This window comes from Diaporthe amygdali (genome assembly GCF_026229845.1).
Source record: "Diaporthe amygdali strain CAA958 chromosome Unknown NODE_3_length_2959817_cov_65_330692, whole genome shotgun sequence".
Lineage (NCBI taxonomy): Eukaryota > Fungi > Ascomycota > Sordariomycetes > Diaporthales > Diaporthaceae > Diaporthe > Diaporthe amygdali.
In genome coordinates this window covers 778,986-796,890 of record NW_026517023.1, presented here as the reverse complement: position 1 = coordinate 796,890, position 17,905 = coordinate 778,986, and the positions used below count along the sequence as shown (strand labels likewise).

The window sequence follows — 17,905 nt, the reverse complement described above, 5'->3', positions numbered from 1 at the left end:
GTCCGGCTCTGGACCGTGTCCTCCCGGACTCATCCGGGCCGGGCCGGAGTCGGGTATTGGCCGCTTACCGCCCCTCAGCAGAGGTGCACGTCTGGATTCCTTTGCGCTCCCCCTTTTCGAAGCCATCTTGTCACCTGAACTCCAGTGAAACCGGCAACTCTTTCATTATCTGTCCTGCTGTCTAGGCGCAATTGGTCCTTTGCAAAATTCCGATCTCTCTACATCGCGCTTCGGTAGCTCCAGTTTCAGCCGGTGCTCGGGGCTCGGGGCTGCGTTGTCGGCTAGTACCGTCGATCTATTCGCGTGAGCCGCCTCGATCCAAAAGACTAAACGGAACTGTCCTTTGTCTTCCATAATTTCATTCCATCGGTAGCTCTCATAGTCTGTCTTACTATCCCAAGTCCGTATAGTCTACGGAAAAGCTCGGACACGGGTCTTGCTTAAGCCGCTCCAGCCCAAGCCACATCCAAAGCCAGTCTTCCCGGACTGGCGCGACAGTTGGCCGTTGTACTACCGACTGCTTTTCCGTTGAACATCAAACCTATCACGAAATGAGCCCAGTTTTCTTGAACAAGTCAGCGGCGGAAACGGTCATCAACGGCCAGAGTCCCACTGTGGCGTCCCAAGTCCTTGCTTTTCATCAGAACCTGCCTCACTATGAGAAGACGCCGTTGCACACGCTGCCCCAGCTGGCCAAGGAGCTACAACTCGGCCATGTCTTCGTCAAAGACGAGTCCAACCGCTTCGGCCTGCCGTCCTTCAAAATTCTTGGCGCATCATGGGCCGTATTCAGGGCCATTTCGGAAAGACTGCATCTAGACCCGGTCGCATTCATGCACGACAATCAGGGTGGTGAATTCTGGGCTCGCCTGGGGACAATGGCAAGAGCCGAAGAAATTAGCCTTGTGACCTGCACAGAAGGCAATTGGGGCCGCGCTGTCGCCCGTATGGCCAAGTATATCGGCATCCCGGTGAATATCTTCGTCCCGAGCTTCATGCCCGAGACGACGCGGGCGCGTGTTAGGTCCGAGGGTGCCGAGTTGGTGGTGGTAGATGGTAGCTACGACGACGGCGTTGATGCCGCTAGGAGGGAATCAGAAAGCAACCCAGGCGCCATACTGACCATGGACATGGGTTGGGAAGGGTATCACAAGATTCCCGGCGTACGCTGTTCATGCCCACCCCTCCGTCAATTTGATCTTGCTAACATTGCTGCAGTGGGTAGTTGAGGGGTACAGCACGATGCTAAATGAGTCCGATCTGCAAATCCAAGAGGCCACAGGGGGAAAGTCAGCCACGCACGCCTTCATCCCTGTGGGCGTTGGCTCAATAGCCCATGCTGTCACCCAACACTACAAGAAAGCCCCTTCTGGCCACCAATCCAGGGCGTCAGTCATAACAGTTGAGCCAACCAGTGCGGCGTGCTTGAGAGCATCGCTGGAAGCAGGCCAGATGACCAGCGTTGAGACCGCGGACTCCATCATGTGCGGCATGAACTGCGGTACAGTCTCATCGACGGCTTGGCCCGCCCTCGCTGCTGGTGTTGATGCCGATGTCACTGTCACTGATCAAGAGGCACACGCGGCTGTAGATGAGCTGTCGACGATGGCCCTGCAGCCAGGGCCGTGTGGTGCTGCTACCTTGGCAGCCCTGCGGAAGGCATGCTCGGAGGCACGGGATGAACTCGGTATCACCCAAGGTGCCACAGTCGTGCTCTTTTGCACAGAAGGTAAACGCGAGTATGAGATTTCGAACTAAGTCGACCGACTGGTCGCACCGGGAAATGACATGATAAGATTCCCCCTCATTAAAACGATGAAGAGTATACCAAGCAGTCTTTGTTGAGTAAGGCGGTTGAAGATAAATCCAAGTATATGTTAAAGGGGACTAATTGAAGAAGCCGGTGGCGGAAGCTAAACCCAAATATTGTAAACATTTAGCATTGAATGCACACCCAAAATGCTCGATATCTGTCTAATATGCACATCCCCCCCCTATTATTATTTTGCGAGAACTTGTTCTCCTCAAAGGTCTAACCATTCAGTTTCCTCACAACATCTCTGATCTCATCCTCAAAGCCCTCCATGAAGTCTCTCAACTGCTTCTCATCAAAGATTGTAGCATCACATCGTACTCCGAAGTCAATGTATCCTGTCTGCCTGTTCGGTCCAACATCAACAAACAAGCTTTCTGCCGGGAGCCAAGAAGTATCCAGCTCATCTACAGCAGTATGACCCTCTATCGCAATTGGAGAGGAGTAGTCTGTCGGCACGCCGATCTCAAACGGCCTCAACAGTGCCGCCTGCTCCTTGTCCTTGGTGAGTATGAGCGCATCATTCCACAAAATATTCAACCCTGTATTAAACCGAGCACCAGTCGCCGCCAAAACATCCCTCAGCCGGCTCTGCTCATATGGCACACGCGCAGCCATGGCACTCTGCGTCAGCGTGAGCAGCGCAGCGACATCCGAGCCCGAGGCCGGCCCGCTGAACGGCAGCATGTTGATCGTGGGACCGTACACGTCGTTGATCCCCTCGAAGGTGCCCGACCGCCCCAGATGGAACATGCCGAATATGGGCTGGCTTGTCCCCGTGGCGCGGCTTAGGTGCCGCGCGAATGCGAGCACCAGCAGGCTCTGCGGCGTCGCGCCGTGCTTGTGCGCTGTAGCTTCTAGAACGGCGGCATCGACTTTTGTGCCGTGGACGATGATGAAAGTCTGTTTCTTGGAGTTTGGGGCGTCGAGCTCGCGTGCTGCGGTGATGGTGGTTGGCTCCGCGCCGTCAAGATGCTGTTGCCAAAAGTCGAGGTTGGTAGTGTCTTTATCTGAGATGGTATGGCGTATAAAATCAGAAAACGGTGATGCGGTGGGAACTTGCTTGCCCATATATAGGGCTTCAAGTTGACCAACGAAGCGAACCATAGTCCAGGCGTCGTATGCTGCATGATGTATTGTCACTAGCACTGCGTCCCCCGCAATCCCGCCGCGGACGAGGTGCAGCTTGACAGGAGGCGTGTAAAGGTCTGATGGACTGCCCGCGATGCCACGAACAATGTTCTTAGCACTCGTCTCGAGCCCTTCTGGACCTGCTTCGGACACAAAGAAGTTCAGCTTGCCGTTGCCGATTGTTGTTGGAACACAGACGACTTGGACGGCACGGTCTGGGCCGACAGCTACGAAGCTTGACCGCAAAATTGTATGCTCTCGCCGGAGTATGGTCCACGCCTCCCGCAGGCGATCCTCATCGATTGAGTGTGAGGTGCGGAACACCCAGGACGGTTCGTACATGGTCCTGCCTGACTTGAGCCACGCAGCAAGATGATACTCTTGGCCGGACAGTACAGGTAGTACATCCTCCACATCATTTTGCTCGAGGCCTAACTTGGAGAGTGCAGCTCGTTTCGTATCTTCATCAAGGAGCGGCTCTATGGACACAGTTTCGCTGGCAGGCTTAGCTGGCTTGGTGGCTTTGGCGTGAGCTAGCTCGCAGATCCTTCCAATGGTAATGCCTTGGATGATATCAGCGACACTAAGCTTCACGCCTTTGCGCTTGCAGGCAGATACAACTGTGATGGCGCTGATTGAGTCAAGGCCTAGGGAGAAGATGCTGCTATCGAGAGTGAGCTGGTCGGGAGAGATGTTGCCAATATCAGCGAGAGCCTGGATGAGGACAGAACTGTATTGTTCAGTTGCAGCCTGGTCAAAAGTTGTTCTTGTGGATCTGTTTGCTGCTGTATGGATCAGCGCGAGAGGGACCTGTGACAGAGACTTAGGCGTATCCAGGACAAGTCCGTCCGGGTTGGAGACGATATCCTCGAATGATGACTTGAAATCATCCAAGAACGCAGCTAGACGGTCGCTGCTCAGCTTGGAATAAGTTTTGATGAAGGCACCCGTCTCAGTCTGCTCGACTTCGAAGTTCATGGCATATTCTGCAGGGGCCTGTTCGCCTGCTTCACCTTCGTACGGAGTCCAAAGAGGCTCAGTCTCATCTTCACCGGCGAGACCTCCTGTCTTTTGAAACACAAAGAGGCTGTCGAATAAATTTGCTGCCGCGATGCCTCCTGCCTGCTGCCTCCACGCTTTCTGCACCTCGGCGAGTGATGCATGTTGGAAATCGATGGCTTCTTCAGAGATCCTACGAATCTGCTCCAAAGCATCACCATTAGACTCAATGGCTTGCGAAAGACGCATTCGAAAAGGGATGGTATTGAACATTGGGCCCAAGATGGCATCTGCGCCCTCCACGGCGATGTTGCGGCCTGAGACGACCTGGCCGAAGACGAGGTCGCGAGTGCCGAGGAGGCAGCTGAGAGCCTTGGAGAACGACAGTAGTGCGATATCCGAGACAACAAGCTGATGCTTGGATGCGTCAAACGAGATGGAAAGAGTCTGGGCTGTCAGAGTGGTGATCTTGCGTTCGACGTCGCTAAGTGGGATCTCGACGCCTTGATATCCTTGAATTTGGCGAGTCCAAAAATCAGTTGCCGCCTTGATGCTTTTAGTAATGCTGAGGGCTGCTTCGGAAAACGGCGGCCGCTCGATTCTCGGCTGCGAGAGGTATGCACGTCGCAAATCCTCGAATAGGAATGGCACAGACATGCCATCGTAGGTGACATGGTGCATGGAGATGACGAGCACGGCCTTTGAGCCATCCTGTATAAGTGTCATTTTGACTGGCGGAAACTCGAAGTCGGAGTGAGCAAGGAATTTCGTCTGTCTGTCTAAATGGTTCAGGGCTTCGCCGACGTTAGAAGTCTTGACCACGTCCCAGCGGATCAGGGGCTTCTTGTGAACAGCACCAACCCAGCGCGGCTCGACGCCAGAATGCCAGTGGAAAGTCGTTCGCAGGATATCATTTTTCCCCGCCAGATTCGTGCAGGCTTGCCTCAGACGCTCAGCGTCAACCTTGTCGGACAGAATGACAGCGTGGTGATGAGAGTAAAGCCGAGGGTCAGCAGCAAGTGTTAAGCTGAGCATGCCAGCCTGCAGAGGTGTGCAGGGGTACAAAGTCTCAATCTCGTCTCCATCCGACCATGTCTTACAGTTGACAGTGAGCTGGAGCTGCGCAACCTTTGGCTCAGCAGGTGACTCTGTCTCATCCTTGGCTGTCCTCTTGGCCTCTAATTGTTGTGCCAGTGTCCCGATGCATCGCGCGCGGATCACCTGCGAAGCCGTAGCCTTGACTTCCTTCTCACGTAGTTTTCTTGAAAAGGGAATGGCAGTGACCGAGTCAATACCCATGTGGATGAAAGAAGTCGATTTGGCGATGCCCGAAGCAGAGATTTTGCAGAAAGTCGCAACAGCCTCCCTGATCTTGCCCTCCAAAGGCGTCCAGTCTCCTTCGTCAGGATCTCCGCCGGTAATTGGTTCTGGAGCAGAACTTGGTTCCGGGTATTCGCCAACAGGTGTGCTCTCGCCTCTCAACACCGACCCAACCAGAACCTCGATCTTTTCCAACCAAGTGTCCGCTTGAAGCGATGATCCGAATGCAGGTGTGAAGCCCGCGCGAATGACTAGCTTGCCCTGCTGGGTATCTGCCTCAGCCTCCACAGCCAGAGCATAGTCCAACATCATCTGACTATCCCTTTCCTTCCAAAATTCGCCATCCTCACCATCATCTTGCTTTGAATTCCTAGAAAAGGAGTATATAGCATCGAAAAGCGGTTGATCCGCTTCAACCCACGACTGGATGTCCCTGGTAGCAGTGTGCAGGTATTTGAGTGTTTCAAAGCCAGCTTTTTGAGACGCAAAAACCGCATTAGCCACATTTTCAACATTGCGAAGGTTGACACGTTGCGGTAGCGTGACAATGCACGGCGCCATCATGCGCTCCACGCCCTCGACAGTTACGCTGCGGCCTGAGAAGACTGCGCCGAAGGTTGCTGCGCCGTGAGTGCGCGACTGTGCCAGACAAACACCAAATATGCCCTGAAGCAGGGCTGGCAGGGTCAGAGACTGCTTGGCGCAGTCCTGTTCCAGGGCGCTGAGGGGGCGGGCGAAAGTGCGGGCAATGATGGTGGGCTTAGCCCTGTCTGCGGTGACCGATATGGGACCGGTGGCAAGCTCGGTGGGTGTCCAGCCTGCAAGTAGATTGGTCCAAAATTTCTTCGTGGCCTCGTATGAATTGACTCGTTCGTGCGAAATGAAGTCCACGAGAGTGCCGATGACTGGTCGGGGCGTTGCTGAGCCATGGAGATAAACTGCCTTGACGTCGTCCAAGATCATTGGTAGTGACTCGCCGTCATAGACAGCATGGTGCAAAGACACGAGGAGGACATTCTCAGGAGACACCCAAGCGAGTCGAATAGGCGGTTGGGACTCGATGTTCTTGACGATCTCACGAGACAGCGATTCCTGCAGTGACTTGAGATCACCTTTCTTGGATTGGCACCAACTGAGTGGAACGGCCTCAGGTTTGAGCACAACTTGCATGAAGCCTTTGTCAGAGTGTCTGAAGCATGTGCGCAGTATCTCGTTGGTCGCGATGACTTTGTCCCAGGCGTTGATGAGACGTGCGATATCGATATCCTTTGGGAGATCAAAAGTGATGTGATTTACGTAGGGCGCATCATTCTCATCCTCTCTGTCCATGGATTGTGCAATGAGAACTTCCTGGAGAGGGAGACAAGGCCGTATTGTTGCAACACTGGCCGAGTCCAAACCTGCAAGCACCTTTGTATCGAGCAAAATCGACTCACCCAGGTCAGTCAAGGGCGTGTTTGTCCCGGTCAATACAGGCGATGCAGAGCTGGACCCTTCCGACTTGCTTGAGCGGTGCTTCATGGGCAGCGCGGCGAGCTGCTCGATCGTCGCGCCGCTGAGGATAGTGGCCACGGAACACTCATATCCCAACTTCTTCATGCGTGCATATACGCTGATCGCACCAAGGCTGTCGATGCCGAGCTGGAATATGGTCGTGTCGGGGCGGATAACCAGCCCGTTTGGGTTTGTGGAGGCGAAGCTCTGGGCTATTTCCACGACGGTATGCTCTTGAGGCGTGAGCTGTCTCACGCTGGGATTGTCCACGTCAGCGATCTGGGCTCGGCCGTGATGTCCACCAAATAGCTGAGCCGCAGGGGCAGAGAAGAAAAGGCTCTTAAGGAGCTTCGTATCGGCCTTGGCAGACGTCTGAGTCAAAGGCATGTAGGAAACCGGCACCACCAGGTCAGGGACCATGTAGGCAGGATGTGTCCGCTGGACAATTGGCCTCAACGCGTCATTGCATTGCGCAAATTCATCCTCGAGGAAAAGAGGCGGCTCGCCACTCTTGAACTTTTTGGAAGCACCCGCCGCAGCGACGAAAGAAACAAGTTGCTGACGCATGAAGTCGGGGTGCTTGAGCAGCAAGGTCTGCACGTCAATCTTTCCGTGCTCCCATTGAGCAGCCTCAGATGCAGCAGCACGAATAGCCTCAGATACCTCACCAAGCTCGAGACGCTGTCCGCGGACCTTGACCTGGTCATCCTTCCGGCCGAGAAAGTAGATCGTATCGTCAGGCATGAGCGCCACAATGTCGCCAGTGCGGTACATCTTCTCCCCATGGAAGTCATCAACAAAGCCCGTCGCGTCAGGGCGGTTGTGATACCCGTTGGCGATGAAGCTGCCAGTGAAGCACAGCTCGCCCGGCATGCCTCTCTTCACGTGAACAAAGGCGCCGGGAATCAAGATATGAGCTGCACAATCCCCGACTGGAGTTCCGATATTCTGCGTTTCCGAGTCCTTGTACAGCCTCCCAGAGCAACACCCAATGGTTGCCTCTGTCGGTCCATACGCGTTGATCAGGGACACTTGGTGGCCCGCGTCCTCCCCAGAGCCAGGACTCGGCGCCGCCCAGATCGACTGTGTACGCGGCGTCATCTTCTCGCCCCCAACGCCTAGAAAGCGTAGGTCTGGGACATCCTCAGGCCGCAGCCCGGTCTGATCTAGCAGCGAAGGCACAAAGCTAGCATGGGTGACATGCAGATTCCGCAGGGCGAGCTCCAAGTCGTCAAGCAGCATCGTCCTCGACGCGGTAACGGCACATAGGCCGTGGCGCCAGGCCAGAAATGTCTCCCCCAAGTGTACATCAAAGGCTCGGCTTGCAAGACAGAGATACTTGCCCTTGCCGGCCAAACCCGGGGTTGATGGTACCTCCGTGCAAATGAGGTGTTTCTGGCCCTCCAAGAAGGAGCTGAGGTTGCGGCGACTCACGCACACGCCCTTGGGCTTTCCCGTGGATCCGGATGTGTACAGAAGATAGGAGTTCCCGTCGAGGTCAATTTCTTTGCAAAGAGGAGTATCCAGCTCCGCATCTAGGGCTTGCAGGAATACCGGATCCTCAACATCGATGATGTATTCAACGTTGTGCATTGAAGTGCGGTCGAAAAGACTGCCAGATGTGAATAGCATAGGCGCGTCACTATCATGTAGGAGAAACATCTTCCTTTCCTGCGGAAGGTCCTTTTCGATGGGCACGTAGACATTTCCTGACTTCATGATGCCAGCGAGGACAGCGAACGAGATGAGCGTGTTCTCGAGGCACATGCCGATCATTTTCGAAGAAACGCCATGTGATAAGATGAATGAAGCAACTTGATTCGACCGCTTGTCCAGTTCAGCATAAGTCCAGGATAATGTTTCGGCGCCCTCGTCATTAATCACAGAGGCGACTTCGACGGCGTTCCATTCGGGGTGCTCACGGGCGTATTCCTCGAGCCACACAGTTGGCATGTGGTTTGCAGGGCAGCCATCGCTCTTGCGCGGGGTAGAAATGGACTGCAGCTCCCGCGGGAAGAGTTCGGTCAAGTTACTAATGTCTTCTTCATCTGGATGAGAAACAAGTGCGGATACGAGGGCATCGATCTGTCGTAGGAAAACATCCTGTTGGGTTGCACTCATGGTCGTCTCGTCGACAGAGAATGCTAGGGTTGTCGTTCCATCACCCTTCTCAAAGGCATTTAGAGCAAGAGGGTGCTCAACTGCGATGTCAACAAAGTCATCCATGCGGGCCCATAGATTCTTCGTTGCATTTTCGTTCATGCCCGAGTGAGGGTGGAACACGAACACGGCAGGATAGAGTGGTTCGGACACAGACTTGCCCGTCAAACTCCGTATCACGCTGGTACGCACGAATCTGTTGCGCAGGCCCTCACTTGAAAGCCGGTGCTGCGTCTTGATGAGAGCCCTCGGGCTGCCGATCGACCTGAAAGGCACGGGAATGACAGACACGAGCGGAGCCACTGCGTCTTCTAGCCCCGAATCAAGCACGCGGTCCGACTTGATCTCGGCATAGAGTACGTCGGGGCTTTCCATTATCTCAGCTAGCATCTGTCCAAATGCAACACGCAAGACCGTTGTTTTGGACAGGCCATCGATCTTGGCTGAGATCCGGGTCAGCTCCTCGCTAGAAGTGCTCATTTGTATCTCTTGTGTCCTGTGGACGATGGAGCCCGAGGGATGGGGCTTCTTCGAGGTCATGAGTCTGCCACCTTCGATGCTGTCGAAGCCTTGCAGCTCCTGCCTCCAGAAAGCGGTCGATTCCTCCTCGTTGATACCTAATGTGGCTCGTGTCAAGGCCTGGCTCAGCTGGCATCTACGATTGCCGGACTTGAGATCATCATATGCCGCCAAGACATCACGCTCAATGAAGCCTAGTGATTCGCCATCATAAAGCGCATGGTGGAAGCTCAACACCATGTAACGCTTTTGAGCCTGGCTCACAAGCATGATATGCCACGGAGGCTGTGAGTATCCATCATTGTGGTGTGCTTTAGCGACACTTGCCAGTTTCGTCCGGATCACTTCGGCCATATTGCCATCATCTGCATGTTCCTCTGACCATGAGAGACTTGACTTCTGGTATATGACTTGAATGAACGTCGACATGATCTTCTCACCAATTGGTGCCTCTGGAAGAGCAGCGATAGGAACAAACGCGGAGCGCAGTGCCTCTGTCTGTGAGACAGTAGAGTTCCAAGCGCCCTTCAACTTCTCAACATCAACCTCTGGGTTAAGTTCATAGCAATGAACACCCCAGTAGGAAAGAGGCTGCCGCATGCTCTCTGTCAACATACCTTCCTGCGAAGTGCTAGTGGGTGCGACCTTAAAGCGGGTTTTCTGCAGGTATAGGCAGGTTGGTCCGTACCACTTCTCCTGAAAGCTGAGCAGTGATGCGACCCAATCCTCGGCGCGTTCTAGGCTGTCACCCCGTGTCATCTCAGTGGACTTAGCATCTGAGCCCACAGTCAACGTCGCAACTTGTCCCAAGTTGCGACACTTGAACATGTCTAGCACCGAGACTTTGTGCCCAGCAGACCTGAGCTTGGCTGTGAGACGAATCGCCTTGATAGAGTCAATGCCCAACGCAGCGAGGCTACTCGAAGACTTGATATCACCACTCGGCAATCTTGTGATCTCAGCAACGGCTTCAATCAGCAGTCCATTCTTCTCAACCCATTGTAACTCCTCTGCCGAGACCGTGGTTATTTGGTTGCCCTTGTATGCGTTGTCCCATTGCTGGATGTCTACCTTCGACAACAGACGTACGAGTTCCTTGCGGTCGACTTTTGCAGAAGGTGTACGTGGAATCTTAGTCAACACCAATGTGATGGCGGGCACCATATGCTTGGGCAGAAGCGACTCGGCACGTGCAAGCACAGCCGCAGCGATTCCTGCCGCACGTTGATCTTGTACAACTGTCCCGGCTAGATCAGCAGTTTCGAGTGCCTTGGCTGCTACGAAGCATACCAGGATACGTTCATTGGAATCCAGCCGCTTGGGATACAGAACCTCGATCTGGTTGATAAGAGGATGGCTATCGCGGACCGCATGCGCGATCTCACTCAACTCAACCCGCTGGCCGGCGATCTTGATCAAGTCGTCATTCCGGCCAACGAAGTCAAAGCTGCCATCCGCAAGCTGACGACACAGATCACCTGTGTGGTAGATATTTTGCCCAAGGGCCTCGTTGTACACCATCTTGGACGCACTAGTCTCCGGCGCCAACCAGTACCCCTTAGCGAGCTGGACACCAGCAAGCACCAGCTCACCAGTAGCGTTCGTCATGACAGGGCGGCCGTTCTCAATGATGTACACGCCCATCGATGGCAAAGGCCAGCCAATATTCGAGCTGCGGACATCCGTCCTCGGGCCGTCAGTGCCAAACTGCCGCACAGTGGAGGTGACGGCGCCCTCGGCTGGCCCATAGGTATTATACGCGACCATGTCGACGCTCCAATCATCCGCGACGCTCTGGCTCAGCTTCTCGCCTGAGATAGTGACCACGCGCAAGGTCTCAAAGTCGCTGCGGGATAGGGTCCCCGCGAAAGCGGGGGTCAGGTGCGAGTGCGTAGCGCGGGTGAGGTTGGCTAGGCGGGCGAAGGACCCGATCGTGATTTCGCGTGTCGCGCAGACCAGCGTCCCGCCGCAGCGCCACGTGTAGAAGAGATCCTGGACGAAGACATCGAAGGTGAATTGGGAAAATTGCACATAGCGGAGCGGGTGGCTAGCCATGTGTGGGGGGTCGAGACATAGCGCCTCGCTAATGGATTTGTGTGATGCTGCGGCTGCGGCGTGGGTGATGGGCACTCCCTTCGGGGGGCCAGTGGTGCCGGATGTGAATATCAGGTATGCTATATTGGAGGGCTCGTGGTTGGGAAATAATACAGGGCCGTCAAATGTGTCCTTCACGTCCCACTTCGTCCAGCAGGATGTGATGTCGAGGGTCTCGATACCATCTGGAACAGATTCATTGCCCAGTCTGCTCATGGCATGAGCTACTAGCACCACCGAGGCTCCGGCCCTCTTTATGATGTCGTGTTGTCTGGCGGGAGGCGAGTAGGGGTCAACAGGACACCAGGCACCGCCAGCCTTGAGAACACCGAGCACAGCAATATATAACTCAGGGCACTTCTCCATGCAAAGCGGGACAATCTTGTTCTCGAGTGTTCCAAGCTTGGAGAGTAGCACTTGGGCTAGATCCTCTGCAGCCCGATTCAATTCCTGGTAAGTCATTTGTTGAGCTGATGAGGTGTCCTCCAAGTCCCATTGGAATAGCAGTGCCAGATCCTCTGGATTTTCAGCAGCATTGTATTCAAATGGTCGGTGAAGAATCATTTCTTCGTCTTCCATTACTGACCATCCCGCTCGTGTACCAGACAGCAAATCGGCCGGCATTTGGGTCTTGCCCTCCAGGAACGATGCCTCTGGGGCGGTAAGTATGAACCTGATAGCGGCGTCCAACTGCTTTATCATGCAATCTGCTGCTGCCGCGTCGAGGAACTTCCGGTCATACGTAGCTTTTAATTCAATGTTCCCGGACTTAGTTGGCCATACCTCCACCATGACCGCGAAGTCGTTCTTCATTGGCGGGTACGTAATTTTGGCGTACATAGCACAGTCGGAAGCATTGTCAGCTGGGAAATCCTGGAAGGCAAACAAAGTGTCGTACGGAAGTCCACCCTCGGCGTTCAGCACAGACGACAATGGCGTGTGCAGGTAGTTCAAGGAGTCAATATTGGCTATGGTAAGTCTCTGAGTGACCTCTGCAACAGTGGCCGGGGTGCTGGTATTAATGAGCGGGAGAGAAACCCTCATGGGAACAGTGACGAATGTAGGTGCCAAACATTGAGCTGTCTCGTCATGAAGGCGGTCTGACATGACACTGCCGAAAGTCACGTCACTTGTGGTCCCAGTATAGGCGAGCAGGATCAGAGCCCAGGCAGCATGAAGGACGGCAAGCGGAGATGACGATAGCTGTCGTGCCTTGTTGCGGAGATCGTCGATGTGCAGGTCAAAGACAACGATAGCGTGGTCAGGCAGGTCTTTATCCTTGCCGGGCACGCGGCTCAGCAGGCACGGGAACGGCTCGGACGAGTTGCCGTCCAGCTCTTTTCGCCAGTGCGCAGCGGATGCCTCACGATCTGCGAGGAAGTGCCTGGCGGTAGCTTCGGCAATGGAAGTCCGCGGCAGTGGATTCTTCCCACGAAACTCACGCTCGATGTCTTGGACCATGAGCTGCAGAGACCCGCCGTCGAAGATCGAGTGTGCCAAGCTGAGGACGATGGCGGCCTTTCCGGCAGCGGATACAAGAGCAATTTGGAAACCGGGCCTCTCGAGAGTAATGCTTGTCTCGGCATCCTTGAGAGCTTTTTGCACGGTGTTTTCGAAGTGGTCACCAGTGAGCTCTCGCACATCAATTAGTGCGCGCTTGCTTGATTTCGACAATACACACTGAGCGAAGGGTGAGACTTCCTCGTCGACTTGGACAAAGACAGTGCGCAGCATTTCGTTTCGCGTTAATCCTTCCTTCCACACTTCTAACACGAAGTGCATGTCGAGCCCAGGGGTGATCTCGTAGACGGAGTGGTTAATATAGCTCATTGGCGCTGTATCACCGCTGCTGGCTGATTGTTGACTTCTCAACAAGCTAGCGAGCGTACCAGCCTGCGTCGACGTGGTGGGCAAGATAGTCTCAATCTCATCTTCATCCAAAGAGAGTGACTCAATACATGACTTCAGGTGCTTTTTGCGGTAATCCTGCAAGAATTCGACCCATTTTGCTGCCCTTGCCTCTCGTTCGCTGGACAGGCTGGGTTGAGTCTCCACTGCGTTGCTCCCAGTGCAGAGCCTGACCAGCTCAGCAACGGTTCCCGATGTAAGAACGTCACTAATGGTGAGGCTATTGATTCCTAGTACGCGGATCTGTTGCAGAAACTTCACCGCACGGAGGCTATCAAGACCAATGCAAGGAAGGCTTACATCAGGATTAATCTCCTCTCCAGGAATGCCACTGATGTCAGCCAGGATTCTTAAAACTTTAGGATCGGTCTCAGTTTCTCGCCATCTGGAGGGGATATTTCGAAGGCTACTGCCAGGAGGTATGAGCTCGGTGAACCCAGGGTATTCAGGCGTCTCCACAATCTTTGATATTGTCCTCCGGTCAATCTTGCCTGCTGTGGATCGCGGCATAACATCCGTTACGAAGTATCGCTTCGGGTGCATGTACGACGGAAGCTGCGAGTCTGCCTTTCCCTGACAGTCCTTCAAAATCTGCTCCGAGGTCCAGCCTTCCCTGGGAACAATGCAGACCACGACCTGCTCACTCCCCTTCTCGCCCTGACGCTGCTGGTGTGTTACAGCAGCACACTCGACAATGTCTGGCACAACTGCGATGACTGCCTCGATATCGCCCAAGTCCACCCGCCGCCCACTTAGCTTTACCTGATCAGTAGTAATGCGGCCGAGAAAGTCGATCACAAGGCTCCCATCCAGGTCCTGGACGACGCGAGCCCGGTCTCCAGTGCGGTATAGCCGACCGTAAGTCGCACTATCAACGAACGCCGCAGCCGTCTGCTCTGGCCTGTTGAGGTATCCAGGGCTGACCTGCGGGCCCCCGATGGCGAGCTCGCCGTTGAACCCGAGCGGTACAGGGCAGGTTTTACACGATCCGGGGTCCAGTACCAGCATCGAGCAAGTCGGCAGCGCACCGCCGATGATGGACCCGCGCTGCCGGGCCGAGAAGCTCGCCTGCACCGTGCAGTTGATACTCCCCTCGGTCGGGCCGTAGGCGTTGAGCAGGTTGCGCACGTCTCCTGCATCCCGGCTTGTGAATGAGTCGGATGCGAAATTCTCGATTACTTTGCGGCCGAGCGTCTCGCCCATCGTCCACAGATGCTTGAGCGTGGTAACCTTGCGGGGCCGGAGGAGCGCCGCGTAGCTTGGCGTCGCCATCGTGATGGTCGCAGACAGGGCTGTGATTGCTGAATCTGGGTCCGTAAGGGATATGCTTCGCTCGCAGAAGCACAGCGTCCCGCCCACCGAGAGTGTGACGAAAATCTCCATTACCGATGGGTCAAACGTCGGCGCCGCGAACTGGAACCATCTTATTGGCTTGCCGTCGATGAGCCGCGGTGCGTGCTGCAGATGAGAGGAGATACTGCATGCTGCGGACTGGTGGGTTATTTGCACGCCTTTGGGCTTGCCTGTCGAGCCGCTGGTGTACATCACATAGGCCAAGTCTTCGCCCCGGACGGGTGGGAGGCCGAGAGCTGGGTCACTTAGCGCAGTGTCTTTCCTGTGGCGGCGGCTGTTGACGAAAGCTGTCACATCGACCCACTGTCGTGAAGGCTCTGCAGACAAGGAGATAAGCGAAGAGAGTGAGTCCGGCGCAGGTCCTCTGCCAAGGATGACTGTAGCTGAAGTCTCCTCCAAGATGCCTTGAAGTCTCTGCAGAGGCGCATCGGTTGGGAGCGGGCAGAATGCGCAGTCTGCTTTCAGAACAGCCAGCCAGCAGATATATAACTCGGGAGAGGTTGAGAGGAATGCGGGGACAATCAAGTGTCCGCAGTTCAAGGTGGTGGACTGGGTGAGATGAAGAATGTGGCCAGCTAGCTCCGACGACAAACGATTTAAATCGGCGTATGTGTAAATGTCGTGCTCACCGGATTGACTGTCAGAGTTAAGTGTACGCAGGAAGTCCAGAGCCGGCCGGTCAGGATGTTCCTTGAGTCTTTCCAAAAACTCAGCATGGAGTGAATTCGATCCATGCGAGTTCTCGGCATTTTTTCCGCGGAAAGAAGTGGTGAGCGGTGGGTAGTTGAGCACGGAGAGTGGTAGCTCATGCTCAAATTTCATATTCGGGAAAAGTGAGCGCAGCAGTTGACCTACCAAGACTTCTTCAAATGAGACGGGAAGGAGCTTAGTTGCGAAGCTGATGGTGAGAGAGTTCTGATATAGTATTGCTGTGAAGGGCTTCAGACTGCGTCAGTCTTGGGTCATTAAGACCGTCACTAGCGACTGAGAACTAAGACCATACCTTCAGAGCTTCTGATTGTGCCTCGCCGAAAACCAGGGCGAAATCGGTCACAATTTGTTGTTCGGGACGTTCAACTACGTTGATCGTGCAATCTTGTGACTGGTCCCTGGTCGCATACACAACGTGGTTGGCGGTGAGTAAGTCCACACTGGCATCTTGGGTCTCAGGTGAGCGCTGTGGACTGGGATTGGCATGGTGTAGTATGAAGATGGCCTCATCTTCGCCAGTCAAGGACAGCAGGAAGTCGGCATATCTGCACGCGAGCTCTTGAGGTTTGTTTTCTGCGGCTGATTGGGGCAGCTCGCAGCATCTGACTGTACGCTCCTCGCGATAGGATGTTGATGAGCGTGATGATGAATCGGGCGTGACGACCAAGCTGGTCAGCGGAGGGAAAACCGTCGCAGGTAAAGGACTGGGTAGAGAAAAAGTCATGATGGGTATCTTGTGCAGCAAATGAAGACGGGATCGACGTGATGCGATGCGATGGCGATGAGCGCGGTACTGTCATGGAGGTGTCAAGCAGCTTTCATGTAGTCTTCGTCCGATGACGATGGCCACACAGGCTGGATAGTATAGGCTCGGTGGTGAAAAACAGAACAAAGATACATGTGGGAGAGACCGTCCAAGCTACGGTACATACATGACCCAACGAGATCCTATGCAACGGGTTCGCAGATCAGGGTCTTATTCTGGGAGTTGCATATGGGATCCATCATCTCGGGTCTTCGACTTGTGATCAAATTGTATGCAAGACGATGCACCGACATCGCTGGTAACCCAGCCATAACAATTTAGTTCAGTGAGGCGACCAGTCAGCCAGCCTGATTTCGATAGGTCTCAACCTCGCGAAGGTGCCATCTACCAGTCTTTCTGGGCAAGGAGCTGCCGGGTTTGCCGGCATCGAGAAGATCTGGTCTATGGCAGCCGGCAGTGGTCATCGAAATGTACCGCGCTAGCAGAGGAATTGCATCAGATTATAGTGGCCGAGCAGCGCAACCTCAGAGTTACTGTTGCAACGGAGATCGATCAGAAGTGGAAGGAGTATACGTGTAGTGGTGTGAGTGAGCTGGTGAGAAAGACTGTGGTTGGCTCTAGAATTCGGCATCGGTAGCCAGTGACGCAGTCATCACGATTCTAGTGGGTGGAAAAGCATTAAGAGACAGCGCCAAGGGCCATGGCGGGTTGCTGTGACGAAGAGATATATGCCAGCATCCCTGGCTGGTGCCTGGACTACTGCGCACTATCACAACGTTGAACAAGGAGCGAGGAAGTCACTCTTCGTCCCCTGTTGAGAGGAGATCAGTCTCGTCGCGGGAAACTCATGCTGTCGTTCCCGCAGCTTGTGTGAAGTCTCCTACTTGAGGTGTAGGTGATCTGTTGCCAATAAAGATGCACTATATTGTCAGACCGTTGAAAATCATCATGAGAGAAATGGGTCTCACATGTGATATCCGTACTTGTCAACACAGACGGACGATCAATGCATTGCGTTACATTTCACCCCTCTTTTTCTCAAATCACGGCTGTCGCTTTCCGAACAGAGCCCAAGCTGGGCAAGATGGGCAGAAACACTTCGGTGTAGACAGTGAACAAAGCATGCGAGATGATGCATTGGGCTCGTTCATGATGGCCTTGATCTAATCAGATCATCAGATTGTAGCGGGGCCGAGTAGGATCTACGGCAAGGGAGGCAGGGCTTCGATCCTACTGCACGATACAGGGGGCCTAGAGGGAAGGGATGCCTGCTTAGAGTTATCTGATCCGCCCCAGAAGTAGCCAAGCTCGTCGCGTCCAGTGAGATTTAAGAGTCTCATTATCTGATCCGGACTAACAGGTGGGTCTCCGTGTCCCCATCCACTCGCAAGTCACCAGTCCTCTCTAGTGAGCATCATCCTCCGAGAGAACTTTTCTAGTACGATCTGTCGAAGGCAGTCTCTCTGCTCGTCACGCTTATGGCGAGGGCTCAAAGAATACACAACAGAGGACGAGGACGAGGATGAGATGGCAAAGACGTCTGGTGCGTCAAGCGGCACAGCAGAGATTAAGAGCACATGTACGCGTGGCACATGTGCAGTGCAACTCGCCGCTCCGCACTGAGACGATTAACGAAA

General features: G+C 54.4%; 2 protein-coding genes across 2 annotated transcripts; one reads left to right on the top strand and one right to left on the bottom strand.

Moving 5' to 3' along the window:
• Positions 1-551: 551 nt before the first annotated feature.
• Positions 552-1,758, top strand: J7T55_002642 (uncharacterized protein; the record flags this gene model as incomplete). The annotated part of the gene is made up of 2 exons (XM_053137735.1): positions 552-1,163; positions 1,219-1,758. 2 exons carry the CDS (start codon positions 552-554, stop codon positions 1,756-1,758), a joined length of 1,152 nt encoding a protein of 383 aa, XP_052998511.1.
• Positions 1,759-2,032: 274 nt separating this feature from the next.
• J7T55_002641 (nonribosomal siderophore peptide synthase) lies at positions 2,033-16,226 on the bottom strand (the record flags this gene model as incomplete). The annotated part of the gene is made up of 2 exons (XM_053137734.1): positions 2,033-15,730; positions 15,795-16,226. The coding sequence occupies 2 exons, from the start codon at positions 16,224-16,226 to the stop codon at positions 2,033-2,035; spliced, it is 14,130 nt and encodes a 4,709-aa protein (XP_052998510.1).
• Between the last annotated feature and the right edge of the window lie 1,679 nt (positions 16,227-17,905).